This window comes from Mytilus galloprovincialis, chromosome 1 (assembly GCF_965363235.1).
Source record: "Mytilus galloprovincialis chromosome 1, xbMytGall1.hap1.1, whole genome shotgun sequence".
Taxonomy (NCBI): domain Eukaryota; kingdom Metazoa; phylum Mollusca; class Bivalvia; order Mytilida; family Mytilidae; genus Mytilus; species Mytilus galloprovincialis.
Window position 1 is genome coordinate 30954798 of NC_134838.1, and position 16722 is coordinate 30971519.

At 35.0% G+C, this 16722-nt stretch overlaps 1 protein-coding gene and 1 long non-coding RNA gene across 6 annotated transcripts in view; one reads left to right on the forward strand and one right to left on the reverse strand.

Moving 5' to 3' along the window:
• The window catches only part of LOC143071229 (beta-1,3-galactosyltransferase 1-like), a 42646-nt gene extending 36414 nt beyond the window's left edge, over positions 1 to 6232 (forward strand). For all 5 annotated transcript variants that reach the window (XM_076245445.1, XM_076245422.1, XM_076245414.1 and 2 more), the window contains one exon: positions 4411 to 6232. In XM_076245445.1, the coding sequence (XP_076101560.1) occupies positions 4448 to 5569 (1122 nt within the window). In that variant the 5' untranslated portion in view covers positions 4411 to 4447 and the 3' untranslated portion in view covers positions 5570 to 6232. The remainder of the gene's footprint in view (positions 1 to 4410) is intronic.
• A 7419-nt stretch (positions 6233 to 13651) lies between these two features.
• LOC143074568 (uncharacterized) lies at positions 13652 to 16530 on the reverse strand. The gene is made up of 4 exons (XR_012977962.1): positions 16372 to 16530; positions 15536 to 15630; positions 14553 to 14644; positions 13652 to 14255 (listed from the first exon to the last, which is right to left on the reverse strand). It is a non-coding gene; the product is annotated as an uncharacterized LOC143074568 (long non-coding RNA).
• Between the last annotated feature and the right edge of the window lie 192 nt (positions 16531 to 16722).

Here is a 16722-nt window from a genome sequence, read left to right on the forward strand (position 1 = left end):
CTCTAAATGTCAACTTGGTGCTGAACTTGAAATACAGCACGTGGTGGATAAGATAGAATATCCTGACCATTTGTTGCTTTAACTACCATACACATCCAAGACTTCATCCACTCGTATTACAGTTTCAAGGTATTTTATTAAGGTAAGGACATAATACCCAATCAGCATACTCGTTGGGCCGCAATTCACAATCGGAGAGCAGATTTCCCACATTTACAAAGACGGCGGTATTGTTTCTCACATCCATAAATTCCAAAAACACATATTTTCTTGCCTTGTTAACCAAATCTGTTTCTTTTTTTTCGATCTTACAACACAACCACGTATTGTTTTCAATGACATTAAATTTATCAAATCCATGTGGTGATGTTGGCTGGTCAATCATCACTCTAAATGCTAAAGTCACATCTTCAAACTTCATTAATGTCACAAACGCAGTTCCTTTTCCAGCAAACGTGTTATCTTTTAATGCCTAGTGCATTTGAAAGGTCATGGATTGATATATATCTTATGCTTTTTTCCTTCCAAATGTAAACCAAATTTTGTTTTCCCCTATGTCACGGAATAGCGAAACAGCAATGACATCAGTATCGACTGTTCGAGTCATGACTCAGTTCAGTCTGTGTTTCACTGCATCAGACACATCGATCTTGATTCTAGTGTCAGTCTCTTCGTGTAAACATGGTGCTAAACTTAAAACATCATCAAGTGGTGGATAACACAGAATATCCTCAGCATTTGTTGCTACAACGAACTTGTACTCAAAATTGTATTGAGCAAGCTGCTGTGAATAAAAACTTAAAAGTTCTTTCCTATTGTCGTCATCTCTCAGAAAACTTTGCAAATTTTGAGGATGTTTTTAACCTTAAATTCGTCTGTGTATTCCCTTTCCCCTAAATGTTGCTCTGGCTTCTTTTAGCAGCTTTCAGACTACCAGTATGGTCTATGTTCGCATCCGACACTACATCCACTGTTGTCACAGTTTCAAGGTGTTTCATAACGAGTATGATGATTGGGTATTATGTCCTTACCTTAATAAAATACCTTGAAACTGTAACAAGAGTGAATGAAGTCTTTGATGAGTATGGTAGTTGTAGCAACAAATGCTCAGGATATTCTATCTTATCCACCACGTGATGTATTTAAAGTGTAGCACCATGTTCACATAAAGAGACATGGTGCATATGTCTGATGCAGTGAAACACGCACTTAAACGAGTCATGATTAACAGTCACTGATGATGCTGTCAATACTATTTCGCTATTCCGTGACATAGGGGCAGACGAACTATGGATTGTGTTTGGGGAGGCAAAAATCTTTGGATTAATATCTATCAATGGCCTTTGAAATGCACTAGGCAATGAGTGATCACACACACTTATTTCTGACCTATACCTTTACTGGTTGTGATACGGTTCTCTCTTTGCTTGAAAAGGGAAAAAAAGACTACATGGGAGACATTGATGGTATTTGAAGATGTGACTTTAACATAAAGAATGATGATTGATCAGCTTAAATCACCGGGGTTTTACTGTAAGATCGCACAAACTTACCAGATGGAGCTAACATGATTAACGAAGCAAGAAAATCATTTTTTGCACAAAAGGGAAGGCTAATTATAAGTAAGGCTGTTCCCACTACTTGGTCTAGTCTTTTCAAGCATGTAAAACGCTTGGGCTTGGCTCTTATGCTACCTAGTCCAGGCACTAATGGATTGCAAAAGGGACAAAGAGGGTCCCTTTTAAAAAAACTCTTTCTGAGGCCTCATCATTTTTTCAGAACCTTGTACATTGTGGATGTACGAAAGGATGCCGCGGGTCATTTTTAATGTCGAAAATCGGGTCTCCTGTGCACTGCCATGTGTGCATGTGGTGGTGACTGTGAATAAACATGTATTCTTGGCCAAATAGTAGTAATTTTAAGTATGTTTAGTACTTTTATTTAGTGATTTTATTTTGTTATAATCAATCTATCCAAAACTCTACATCGAAGATATGGATTGAGGAGTCATCTTTGAAATTGTCGTCATATTTTTACCGGAAGTGTCAACTTTATATTTAAACATTTACGACATGATAGAATACGTGGTTTTGGGGATAACTTAAAGCCAAAAGTTTTAATGACCAGCACAAAAAAAATCATTTTCTTTACATTTTAAAATAAGTTAAAAATTTGAATAATAAAATGATATTTCTATGTCCGCAATCTTTGATATTACCGGAAGTAAGGTTTTTTAAGACATATGTCTTATATATTGTATCCATCAGAAGCACCACAGAAAGGTTCCTGTACAATGTAATGATAGTAGCAATACGTTAAAACACATTTCAATTACCCTCCCTAAAAAATAAGCTTTTTTAAGTACAATGTTCGCCATGTTGGATTTTAACCTGAAGTAGGGTTTCTCAAGACATCTCATCTATTTAATTTATTTAAAAGTAGTAAGAAACAAAGGTTTGTTCCAAATATTATGATAGTAGCATGATAATAACACATTTTTACACACTAGCCTTTGATATTGGACTGATTTAAGTATTACGTCCGCCATTTTAGATTTTACCAGAAGTGAGACATTTTTTTTTTCAAATGCCTCCCTATCTGAAATAAAAGAGTAATAGTTGAGGAATGTCTATGCCAAATTTCATGCTTGTAGCAGGATGTGCACAATTTTTCACAAAGCCGCCGTACTAATAATATGATTCACTAGTTCTAGGATTTATTTTTACACAGTTTGGACAGTCTGGAACAGAATATAAAAAAGAAGATGTGGTATGATTGCCAATGAGACAACTATCCACAAAAGACCAAGATGACACAGACATTAACAACTATAGGTCACCATACGGCCTTCAACAATGAACAAAACCCATACCGCATAGTCAGCTATAAAAGGCCCCGATAAGACAATGTAAAACAATTCAAACGAGAAAACTAACGGCCTTATTTAAGTATAAAAAATGAACGAAAAACAAATATGTAACACATAAACAAACGACAACCACTGAATATACAGGCTCCTGACTTGGGACAGGCACATACATAAATAATGTGGCGGGGTTAAACATGTTAGCGGGATCCCAACCCTCCCGAGAAGTTGTTTTTTTCAGTGTATCACTTGTAATTGATTTAAACTTAAAGGTATCTCCTTTTTCAAACTTATAAATCATTTAAAATGTGCACGACAGACCATCTATTATAACTGTACCACCATCAAAACAATAAAGTAATGTTTGTAACTATGGATCAAAATCCTGTGTATGAAAAATTCACCATGACTATCTGTTTTTCTCCAATTCTCATGTTTAACATTGAATTTTCGTCAAGCATTTAAAGTTAAAGAATGTAAGAATTGAAATAGGTAACTGCCAATTCTATAGATTGAATACACATTTTTGTTGCTTGAAAAACATATCAACAGCTTTTGATTTATCCCTCAACAAAACTTGTGTAGCAAAACACCACAGCTTCAAACCTCACTAGTGAAATTCCAAGGTTTCAATTGTGTATTCATAGCACAGAGTAATAAACAGTCAATGCAATTTATTTGCTCAAATAGCACAGCGGCAGGTTAAAAGTACTGCTGAAGTGAGCTAAAAAAATAAGTGAGGTGTTCAATATGATAGTACATTAAGGTTTGCTGTGCAATATGATGTACTGACCTCATCACTATGAAAGAAAATGGGTGTGAAAAAACATCCAAAAACCTTTGTAAGAGCACAGTTTGTATGCAACATTCCAACAATGTATAAGTAGTTGGAATTCGGAGTTCAGATGGCAATCTGAACACTTAACCACAGACCCAGCAGCATAGGTGTGTAAACTTCTCTGGCTCTCAATCATGTCAATGTAATTGTTTTCCGTTTTATAATAACATTTTTCTATTAAATAGGCAAAGTCCACGTTCACTTGTATTTTTGTTCCTCTGATGAATTAAGACTTTTTCAACTGATTTTTATAGTTCGTTCTTATTTTGTACTCTTATACCACTGTCCCATGTTAGGGGGTTGGGATCCCGCTAGCATGTTTAACCCCGCCACATTATGTATGTATGTGCCTGTCCCAATCAGGAGCCTGTAATTCAGTGGTTGTCGTTTGAATATGTGTTACACATTTGTTTTTCTTTCAATTTTTATACATAAATTAGGCCGTTAGTTTTCTCGTTTGAATTGTTTTAAATTGTCATTTCAGGGCCTTTTATAGCTGATTGTGTGGTATGTGCTTTGCTCATTGTTGAAGGCCGTATGGTGACCTATAGTTGTTAATTTCTGTGCTATTTTGGTGTTGTGGAGTGTTGTCTCATTGACAAACAAACCTCATCTTCTTTTTTTATAATTGTTGGTTTATGAAAAAAGAAATTGTATGTATGATTTGAAAAATCGTTCATGTAGCCAAACTGTCTTGTTTTTTCAGATGTACGTAGAACCTTCTCAAAGGAAAAGCAGAAAACATGCTTAAAATTGTGCACATGAAGCGGAGAAATTTCCAGACGACAGTTGTACGTCTGCTTCCATGTATTATATCACTCGGAATTGCATTTCCAATGTTCTGTTACCTTTACACCAACGTCAGATCATTAACGTTGTATGTAAAACCATTCTTGGAATATGATGCTACAGGTGGCACAAAAGTTGTGCAAACGATCAAAACTTTCACAACTCTTCAAAAATCACACACTCAGACAATTGTGAAATTAAATCAAACTATGCATACTAGAACTAAACCATCTAATAAACAAAACCAAATTGTCAGGCAACATAAATGTACTGGGTGCTTCTCAGAAAGCATTGATTTAATTATCAATAATGAAGAAATTTGTAAACCTAGTAACGAGTCTATCGATGTATTAATTATGATAATGTCTTCTCCGCAAAATAAGTTGAGTCGAGACGCTATTAGAGATACTTGGTTGAAGCATACAAAAATGAACAAAGGAAATATCAGATACGTATTTCTACTTGGAGAATCGCAAATGACTAAAGAATTAGAGGAAGAAAACTTTCAAACAATGGATATTATTTTGGGAAGCTTTAAGGACACATACAATAATCTAACTTATAAAACAATGATGAGTTTTCAATGGGCAACAAAACACTGCAGAAATGCACAGTTCGTTATGAAAACGGATGATGATGTATACGTGCATATTCCTGGACTTAAAAGAGTCATAAACGAGAACGCCAATGCGTTACAGAACGCCGTTGGAGGACGTTGTCAACGTATTGCAAGTCCTATACGAGATAAAAGATCCAAGTGGTATGCTTCATTTGAAAGCTATCCAGACAAAACATATCCGGGTTATTGTTCTGGTACTGGATACGTCACCAGTTTAAACGTTATCACAAAAATAGTTGAAATATCAAAAACAGTTCCGTTTTTTCATCTGGAAGATGTGTATGTTGCTTTGTGTATAAAAAAAAATGGATTAAGATTACATCCTATAAGCGGTTTTATGCTAGCTTATGATTTTAGAAATTGTGAAAATAACGATAAGTTAGTTACTATTCATCAAGTGTCAGTCAGTATGTTGAAACGTATTTGGGAGATGCCTTGCAATTCAAATAAAGTATGACTAAACCATGAACAAATATTTAATATATGTAGATATTTTTATGGATGAGTAATGTCAGTTATGATAAAAAAAAAAAAAAAAAAAAAAAAAAAAAAACATTTAATATTTCAAATTTTATTGGGATTAATATCTGTAAAACTTTATACAAACAACAATTACAGTCTTTGTTGATTTTTATACACTTTTAAAATAGCTTTGGCGAATTCAATATGGGTATCATTTTGAATATGTTCATAACTCGTGCCGTTTAAAGCAATTAGAATGACTCATAACAAAATATCTATCCAATTGTCAAGGTTTTACAAGTGTTAAAGTTCAACTGTCATTTCGATCACCATTTTAACTGGTCAATTTCAATGTTAAGGAGTTTATAAAACATCATGTTGGCTGTATTATTCCTTCATTTTTAACGTTATTTGACAAATCGTAGAAGTCGATAACCTTTCAAATCTAATCATAGATATTACTTGTTTATTTACAAGAAGTCGACATTCCGGGGAATGGTTGCTTTCGTGAAACAGTACTTTCTTTATTAGGTTAAAATATTACATGACATATTGCTGAAGAATGATCATGTCACTTGCTGGCCTTCCTTCGTTAAGGGTTCTGAATACATGTAATATGATAAAGATACAATAATAACAATTTTTAAGCGTCTTTAAGGAACTTTTTTACTGTCTTCAATGACGTCGTGGGTGATTAGGCTACGAGTATTGAATTTCAATGATTATATTCAAAGTGTCACTTGTTATTTGGAAATAAGTGCAAACTTTCGCAGTTTTATGGATTTATATCGGTATTGTGTGCCGTCAGTTAGAGTTTCTCATCTCATCATCAAGTATAATACAGCGTTGCACGAGCATCTTGGCATATCGCTCCTTTTTGTCAAGCTTGGCAGGACGTCAAAATAAATAAACAAATTAAACTTTCCTGTCAACAAATCTAAATAGGTACGGGATGCATTTTCACCGTGTATCATCAGTACAGCGGATATAGGTACTAACTGATCGATTTTGACCTCACACGGTAACGAAAATCTTTGTTTTGTTCACATAATATCAATGTGTACCTCAATCTAAACATAATTGTTGTTTTAAGAAATGATTTGGTCGTAGGTTGATGATAATAGATGTCTCATTATTTTCCCAAAACAAGAACGATTACTAAAAACATGTGCAAATACTTGTCAAAGAAGTTGGCACTCGTCTCATCCGATATCATTATATATTCATTGCAACTCTTTTTCTGATAGAAGGCCACTCTTTGTGTGTAATAAGTATAGTTGTATCAATTATTGGCATTGAAATCTTTCATGCATGTGGTTTTTTTCGATATTCTATTCCGAAAAGAAGCGTTGTGTACGGTGTTTAGCTGACCACATAAATCTTTCTGTATGGTGCATAGTTAAGTTGATGTACACCGTACACAAAAAAAAATCATACTCGTTTATTACCCAAAAAGTTTCAAGGAATGAGCAATCAAGATAGGTTTATGATTGGTAACTATTACTTTTCCCTGTAATAGATTTCTGTCAGGTAAAACATGTAAATGTCTCGACAGTTGTATCGAAATTGAAAGTTGATGTTGACATTCACAACTATTTGCGCATTTACAAGTTAATTGTTCTTATTAGAATATAAAAATTGTCTTATAAGTAGGAAAAAATTGATGCGAAAATTATTTTGGAGCACGAATTTCAGATATTGAGAAATGTACACTGAATGTTGATAAAACAAAACAAAGATTTTCGTTACCGTGTCAGTTCAAAATCGATCATGCCCGCTTGGTTAGTACCTATATCCGCTGTACGATGATACACGGTGATTTTGATACAAATCTTTTTTACCTTAAGCTATTTGATAGCATTTCATGTTCTATTCAATCTCCATAAATCTTTGATCATCTCTCGGAATATCGAACCAAACCCTTATTTAAAGACTTTCATGAACCAAATACCATTTAACAAATATTCATGCTTCCGCAAATCTTAAACATGAAATTCAATATGCTTCTTATTAGATAAGCCACGAAACCAGTTCAATGTTTACAATTTACAATTTCTAACAGTTGTTTTCGGCAAATATGACAATTACTGAAATGTATAGATACGTTATGTCACAACGTTGGCAACCTTATATGTAAGTTTTTTGTGGAAAAAGTTCATCTCATTTTCTAAATAATTGAATGAGTTTGACTGATAAGATAAAGTCTTTCAAATATGTATAAATGACATATGGGGATCAAAATGCCAGCATTTTACTTTTTTTAACTTATGTTTTTGCTTTTATATAAGCTATTAATTGAGATGAATACATTCTTGACAAGAACAAAAGCTCTTTGCATGTATGATAATGATGGGGTCACTACACCTTAAACAAGACAGTATAGAGGAACACTGTCGATAATCAACACTGAAATAAAAGTACACACCACTCTTCCTCGCCCACCTGAAATATTATACGAACTGTTCTATTGGTGAAGACACCTATATTTTCGCGGGATTTAAACAGGAAGTTGGATTGCCCATGCGTATTATTTAAACTCGCACCTTTCCTATATTTCAAAACGAATAACAAAGGACGAGGTTGAAGAGAAACTTTCCGTTTATCACGTGTATTTATGGTATGTAGATTTTTGTATGTGGCTATCACGGTTTTTCATATTCATGACTTGTGTTTAGAAACTCTGAATTAATTTAGTATCCATATTGCACAATCAGAGAAAAACATAGCGTCAACTTTCATTGAAAACAGATCAGAACACATGGAAGAGCCATCATATATATAATCTCTAGTTTCAGATTTTTGAACATAGCGCCCGTTGATACCTTACGCAAAAGAAGCGCCTGTTGCTCCTCTACAAGACCTATATAGTCATACCCCGTGACACTCCTCAGTATTTTTCTCTAGAAGCCCTGGTATAGGCCGACCCCCCTTTTTTTTACCTTTTTTTTTAGAATTTTGAGCTCTAGTTTCAGATTTTTCAACATAGCGCCCTTTGATACCTTGCGCAACAGAAGCGCCTGTTTCTCCTCTACAAGACCTATATAGTCATACCCCGTGACACCCCTCATTACTTTTCTCTAGCAGCCCTGGAATAGGCCGACCCCCCTGTTTTTTACCTTTTTTTTCAAATTTTGGGCTCTAGTTTCAGATTTTTGAACATAGCGCCCTTTGATACCTTGTGCAACAGAAGCGCCTGTTTCTCCTCTACAAGACCTATATAGTCATACTCCGTGACATCACTCATTATTTTTCTCTAGGAGCCCTGGAATAGGCCGACCCCCCTATTTTTTTACCATTTTTTTCAAATTTTGGGCTCTAGTTTCAGATTTTTGAACATAGCACCCTTTGATACCTTGCGCAAAAGAAGCGCCTGTTTCTCCCCTGCAAGACCTATATAGTCATACCCCGTGACACCCCTCATTATTTTTCTCTAGAAACCCCGAAATAGACGACCCCCCTGTTTTTTACCATTTTTTTCAAATTTCGAGCTCTAGTTTCAGATTTTTTAACATAACGCCCTTTGATACCTTGCGCAAAAAAGCGTCTGTTTCTCCTCTACAAGACCTATATAGTCATACCCCGTGACACCCCTCATTACTTTTCTCTAGCAGCCCTGGAATAGGCCGACCCCACTGTTTTTTACCATTTTTTTCAAATTTTGAGCTCTAGTTTCAGATTTTTGAACATAGCGCCCTTTGATACCTTGCGCAACAAAGGCGCCTGCTTCTTCTCTACAAGACCTATATAGTCATACCCCGTGACACTCAAATTATTTTTCTCTAAGAGCCCTGGAATAGGCCGACCCCCCTATTTTTTTACATTTTTTTCAAATTTTGAGCTCTAGTTTCAGATTTTTGAACATAGCGCCCTTTGATACCTTGCGCAACAGAAGCGCCTGTTTCTCTTCTACAAGACCTATATAGTCATACCCCGTGAAACTCCTCATTATTTTTCTCTAGAAGCCCTGGAATAGGCCGACCCCCCTTGTTTTTTACCTTTTTTCAAATTTTGAGCTCTAGTTCCAGATTTTTTAACATAGCACCCTTTGATACCTTGTGCAACAGAGGCGCCTGTTTTTCTTCTACAAGACCTATATAGTCATACCCTGTGACACCCCTCATTTTTTTTCTCTAGGAGCCCTGGAATAGGGCTACCCGCTTTTCTTCAAATGTGTATGTTAGTTTAATTAAACAAGACATCACAGGTGCGATATTTTACATGGTAGGACTACTTCTACATACGTTCTAAATTGAAGTGGGTGTATTGGTGACCCTACACCTACATATAATCCGTTGAAAGATGCAGATTTACTGTGGTACATGAATATTAGCCTTACGGAAGAGATGTGACTTGTTTAATCAATAAATGGTATAAAAAAACCATTTCAAGATTGAGTTGCAATTGCAATATTTGGACTGATTGTCTGCCTATTTGAATATTTTTTTTATTTAACGGCCGTTGCTGTCTTATTCATTTTTTTGGTTTCTCGATATATCGCCTTATTGTTCGCTGGCTTATTGTTCGCTAGCTATTGTTCGCTAGCTTCTGCCTGATGGAAATTTCCAAAGAGTTCACCAGTGATGATTTTTTGGAATTAAACTCAAAAGCAATTTCTTTTTTAAATGAGTACAATGTTTCAGAATATGATTTTTATTTTTTATTTATCAATTAATCTACACCTTTCTCATAAACACACACATGAAACTATCACCCCTTCTAATCACTCTCACTTTTGTACAATAAATTAGAGGCACCCACCTCTCACATTTCTCACACTGTGTCCACTTTGTAAAAATCAAGCTGCTACTCTGCCTCCTGTACAAACTCTTTACACATACAGCACTTTTCATCCTCTCTTATTTCAGACTCACTCTCACTCTCACTGCCAATTGCCCACTCATTCACACATCTACTCACTCCACTGGTTCCTGGCTTCTGAGAATCACTCTTTAAACATTTTATCGTTTGTTTCTTCTCTTGCCCTCTCTTCCTCTTACTTCCCACAGATCCATTCTGGCCTTTCTCACAACTTGTTTCACACTTTCACTTGCATTCTTCCGATGATTCTTACTCACGTGCTCTTTCACCCTCTCTAACACATCATCCTCTGTCACAGTCTTGCCACTGATGATTCTACTCAACACATTCCTCTTTTTTTTCTCACCTTTCACTCTTTTCATGTGAACTACTTTCTGTACAAAAAAAATCACTCTTACTTCCTTTGTCTTGCACTGCTACATCTATCCTTCTGTCGACCACACTCACAACACTGTCATTCTCCTAATCATTCTCAACTTCCTCTCTATAACTCACACCGCTCCTACCTACCTCCAAACCAATCTCTCCTTCACTCACAACACCCACATTATCCTCATCACTCACAACTTCCTCTCTTTCACTCACATTCTCATTTTCTCTGACAAACTATCAGTGGCAATTCCATAATAATGTATTTTGTGAAAGGATAAATGCCTGTTTTTCTAAAAGCTGACTGCATATTACTGACAGATAAGGCATTTCCGTAAGCTTTGCATGCCATGCTGCAAACATCATAACGAGTTAGTGCATATTGTTTTGTTCTGATAGATCTATGACAAAGGCTGTTGTACATATGTTGCAAAGGACCATAACAACCTACATCAAATGGTTGCTAAAGATGACTGGTGTGTGCTGGAAGTAACTGTATTACAATGTTATGACGCCTTGCATATTCAATTGTGCTTACAGCAACATGAGATTTATGTCCATCTAACAATACCATCACATGCCCATTACCTGGATCAAATTTCTTGAAATGATTGCTGAGAAAATCCATAAACAGTTCCGAATTAGACCACCCCGTCTTAGAGACAGTGCCTGTTCCTGGTGTAGACCTCTCCAGCAACTGATCATTCATTCTCTGTCCTAAGAGACAAAATAAGGGGGTAATGCATTGGCAATTGTTTTTCCAAACCCTAAGATAGTCACGGTGTCACCCTTCCCAGATGAACCTCCTGCGGTGATGTCTCTACTCCTGACACTATCTTTGATGGGTTGTGGTTGATGGTTACACCCTTCTTATCAACATTGTATATCAAATGAGGTTTGTCCATAAGATCATATTACCCTTCTACAACGAAATTTGTTGTACATGCACACGTATAAAAATTGCGGTTTTTATCCAACGCAATCATAGGTTTGAACGTAGTTTTCAATTTAGACTTGTTTATATTTTTTCGTTTGGGCTTGTATCATATTTTCCCTCCTGTTTATATGATCCGTTCATCCTATATTGACTCTTAAAATTCAAGGGTCTATCTCAAATTGAGGGTAAATTACTAGTATATGGCTTTCCAAATACCGTTTCGATGAAGAGACATTTATTGTCGAAATCCGGATCCGGTGTAGTGAGCAGTGATGGTGATACATGGCTGTGTACATAATGTATATACAACTCGTCTAAACATCAACCCTACAATGTTAGATCTGTAAATTTGCTTTCGCAAATGGTTGTTCTTCCCTCTCCGGGATTCGAACCCATGCTGTTGAGATATCGTGACACCGAATCGCCTGCACTGTAGCCGTCCCGCTAGACCACACGACCGACCGGGCTTCATAAAAATGAAGCTTTCGGTGGCCGGGTGTTACCTTTCCATTTCAGTTTTAATCTAGCGTCGTACTACAGTACATGACGTATAAGGCATGGAGATGTAGATGCATTGTAGAAGGGTCTAAATACAGCACAAACAACATTTTCCAAAAGACCAAAAAAGTGAAAAAGTATATTTAAACAACACCCATTTGACTAACAGATCGAACAACTAATATTCGTTAACCCTGCTGGCTGCCATTGGCGATTGCTAAATAAAATTGATCACAAGATGAAACAAAATGGATCTTAATATAAATTCGATACTAAATAGAAAACAATAAACTTGTGGCCAAGATGTTTTATATATATGCACAATGACATAAGCTAAGCAAATAAATAGAAATAAAAGCAAACAATAAACAGAACATAGGGCCAGAAGATTCCAGCTCTGAGAACAGCAAAGTTAATGTCTACATGAGCTACAGAGGCAGTTTTCTAAAGAACACCATTAGAAATAAAATGTTTGAACTGTTCCAAAGTTGAGAGGCTCCGTGCATGGTAAGGCAGGGAGTTCGGGAGTTCCACAACTTTGCTGCCTCAACGCTAAAAGTTCTTTATATATTAACATATCTCTGCATTCACAAAGTGTTCTTCATAACTATATGTTCAAGTTAAAACAAAAAATCGTTTTTATGAAATTTTATATATTTTGTCATTTCAAAATGATGTTTTTCAAATGATTTCTCGGATCGTTTTTTAAATATAGCTGGGAACAGTATATCTAAGATTATAAGTTCCTGAATATAGAAAGTCCTTTCTCCAGGCGAGTGTGCAACGTCTAATAAGCCATGGACGTCAAGTTGGTTACCTATTCCCCATTCCCTATTCGTTACCTATTCCCTATTCCCTATTCGTTACCTATTCCCTATTCCCTATTCGTTACCTATTCCCTATTCCCTATTCGTTACCTATTCCCTATTCCCTATTCGTTACCTATTCCCTATTCCCTATTCGTTACCTATTCCCTATTCCCTATTCGTTACCTATTCGTTACCTATTCCCTTTTCCCTATTCGTTACCTATTCCCTATTCCCTATTCGTTACCTCTTCGTTACCTATTCGTTACCTATTCCCTAAATTTAGAAATATCAGTTAGATAAACAATGTTTTTTTGCCATGTTAAGAGACTTTTAAAGCTTACTATAGGCTATGGATTTTGCTCATTGTTGAAGGTTGAAAGGTGACCTACAAATTGAATGCACAATATTTGAACTCTGGTGGATATAAATCTCAGTGGCAATCAAACCATATCTCATTATTCCAATAATTATAAGCATTCAATGTAGTGATTATTTTGCAGAATCATATTAGGTACACTTGATAGTGCTCTTTCTTCATGCTCTTTGGTTTTAATATTAAAATGCAATTTTTAGGATAAGTGTTTCTAGTTTCAAATTGTATTTTTTAAGGGGGTTTTTATGTCAGAAATAAACAATGAAAACGAAATACATCAAATAGATACAACAAATTTATTTTCATGGTATTGTCAGAGGCAGATTTAGAGGGGGGCCAGGACCAGGCCTCCCCTTTTCTGGAAAAAAATTTGGTTGATTATATAGGGAATCACTGAAGCATGACTGGAGTGGGCCAGACCCCCTCTTAGGCAGTCAGTGGGGCCCAACTTATGAACATTTCTGAATCTGCCACTGATTGTGTGATAAAGTGCTTATTAATGTACTGGAAACAAATTAGAAATATCTATTTTAAATCGCACAAACACCATACTAATTGTCTATTTAAAACTTTAAAAAAAGTACTTGCTACTTCATTCAACAATGATCTTTGTCATTTGTTTTTTTCAACATTCTACTCCATTTATAACAAAATAGTCTTTTTAGAAAATCATACAACCAAAATAACAAATGCAATTTATTAAGAAATGAGTGGCATTGACGACCAAGATGATAATTCTGTGGATGCTGTAATGTATTATTATATGATACATGTACTACAATGTAGTATGGACATCAATTACAACTATTGCACAAGTATTGTAAGCACAGTTGGTCAAATGGTGTCTACTCTTGTTTCTTGATTTCTTCACTAGTTTCTGAAAAACAAAGTAAATTCTGTGGTTATAATCAGACTACACAACATTTTTGGTAATGGATATCATGAAGTGGCTAATTGTTATTACATGTACAATTGTTACAGAAATATTAAGTTAATAAAGTCAATCAATAATCACCAATCAACTGATAGAAGCCAATTGAGAATTTCACTAACATTTTCATTGCAATTAACCCCACCCCACATTGTAACTTTGGATCTCTAAGTGTCTTCCCTGTATACATGCATGTATGTTTAAATGGAAAAGCCTTAAAGCAATATGTCATGTATGTGTTACCTGTTAGATTAATTTGACCTGTCACCATTATCAGGACTGTTGTTCTTTTTCTTCCGAGATGAAATACATGTATTGGATGGCAAAGCCTTTTGCTGAAATATAATTTGGCCAAGATTAATAAAATGCAATTTGTATGAGACTAATGTCTACAATTATACATTTGTTTAGAAATTGTACTAAATAAAGAGAAATGAAAAGTAATTTAGCAAAACTAAGAAACAAGTTCAAGTAGATATGCAAGGTTTAAAAACATTTAGTCTGACTTCATGTATCTGTATTGGAATAAAACCAAAGCAATTATTTTTCTTATTGGTAATTCATGTCCTACCGGTATTAGGGTACAAAAAAAAATATTCTTAAAAAAACCTTTGGTACAATATATTCAAGATATATTTCATATGCTAAAAAAAAAAGTCAAAAAGTGATAAAACATATATATAGTGTATGACATTTAGTTAAGTTCACATTATATGTCTGATGAACATGTCAGTAACTGCTAGAAGTCCTTTGTAAATTTATGTATCGTAATTTTGCTTAGTTTGTTTTGTTTACTATTCTGACATAGGACTAAATATGACTTCTTTAAACTGAGATTTACTGTGCCTATTGTTTTTGTTTTTCTACAATGGCTAGCTGGATAGGTTGAGATCTTGCAAAACATGTTCAACCCCTACGCATTTTTGTGCATGTCCCAAGTCAGGAGCCTCTTGCCTTTGTTAGTCTTGTATGATTTTTAATTTTAGTTCATTTATATATTTCGTAGTATAGTATAACATTCATTATCACCTTGACCCCATGTTACCAGGAGTAGTACACATTTTTGTTTAGGTGGCAGCTGAAGCATGCCTCTGTGTGCATGATTTTCTCAGTGTGTTGTAGATCTAATGGTGGTCTTTGGCTGTTTTCTGCTCTTTGGTCAGGTTGTTGTCTCTTTGACACAGTCCCCATTTCCATTCTCAATTTTTTATTAATAATAAAATTACCCAATGACAGTCAGTTATATGTGAGGCCTCTTCATTCCTCTATATACATTTGTACTAGGTTTGTATTCTCCAGCCATTCAATACAGATAATTGACCTGGAAAAGATATAATGTCAGTATTTTACTATATCAGATGCAACTCAATGCAGATACTTTATACATAGATTACAATGCACATAGATTATAAATAGTTATAATATACTGTATTCTGTTGGTCATATTTGTTATTTCATTCTCAATACTAATCAGCCTTTTATGGCAATCAACAATTGTTACAACAGTAATCCTGTATTTGTTTAATTGTTAGTTTCATTAAGTGCATTCTTAATGGCATAATCTATATATATAGCATGAGGATAAATTATCTTATTGTAAGAAGAATTTCATATTCTCTTGCACCGTCCCTTGCATTGATGATCTTTGTGCTTACTGCAGATTAGTCATATTAAATATCCTTTATTAAGTATCCTTGTGATTTGCAGTATACCTCAAGACTCAAGAGTCAAATGTGTGGTAGTTATATTAAGATTTCAGCTGAGACTACTGTGTTATAGTAGTCTAAGATTTCAGTGATCGATGCATGAGGTAAAATATTCAAAACTTAACTACATACATTGTACATGTACCTAATACAAACTGTCAAACATTTTATTTTATGATACTACTACTAGTTGTTACAAGGATTTTGCAATTTTGCAAACTAATCCTTGGTTGTTTCAACCTACTGTTTTTGTACATAAAGGTGTACAAAAACAGTAGGTTGTAACAACCAATGATTAGTTTGCAACAACAACCCCCACCCCACCCCCCTTTTCTGAGTTATGTGTAAAAAACTACCTTTTCCCTATCCTATTAAAAGAGACATTCGTAAACATGAACCTTGATAAGTTAATTGTCTAGTTTCCACGCTGTTTAAACGTTTCATTTTACACTGAAACTCAGAACTCTGGTCAACCACTGCCGCATGTTATCGTCAAAATTCCTGAAGTTTTTACTTTCCGGGAACATGTGGTCAAGGTCATTACCAAATTTTAAAACGCCATCTATGAACGAAATCTAAAGACACAAAAATCAAGACGCTATATTCATAATGCATCTGGGTGATCGAGACCACCCAATCCTATACCTTTTAGCTTATAATATAAGAAATGTATTAGGTTTTTTAGCCTTCTTATATAACTAACAAAT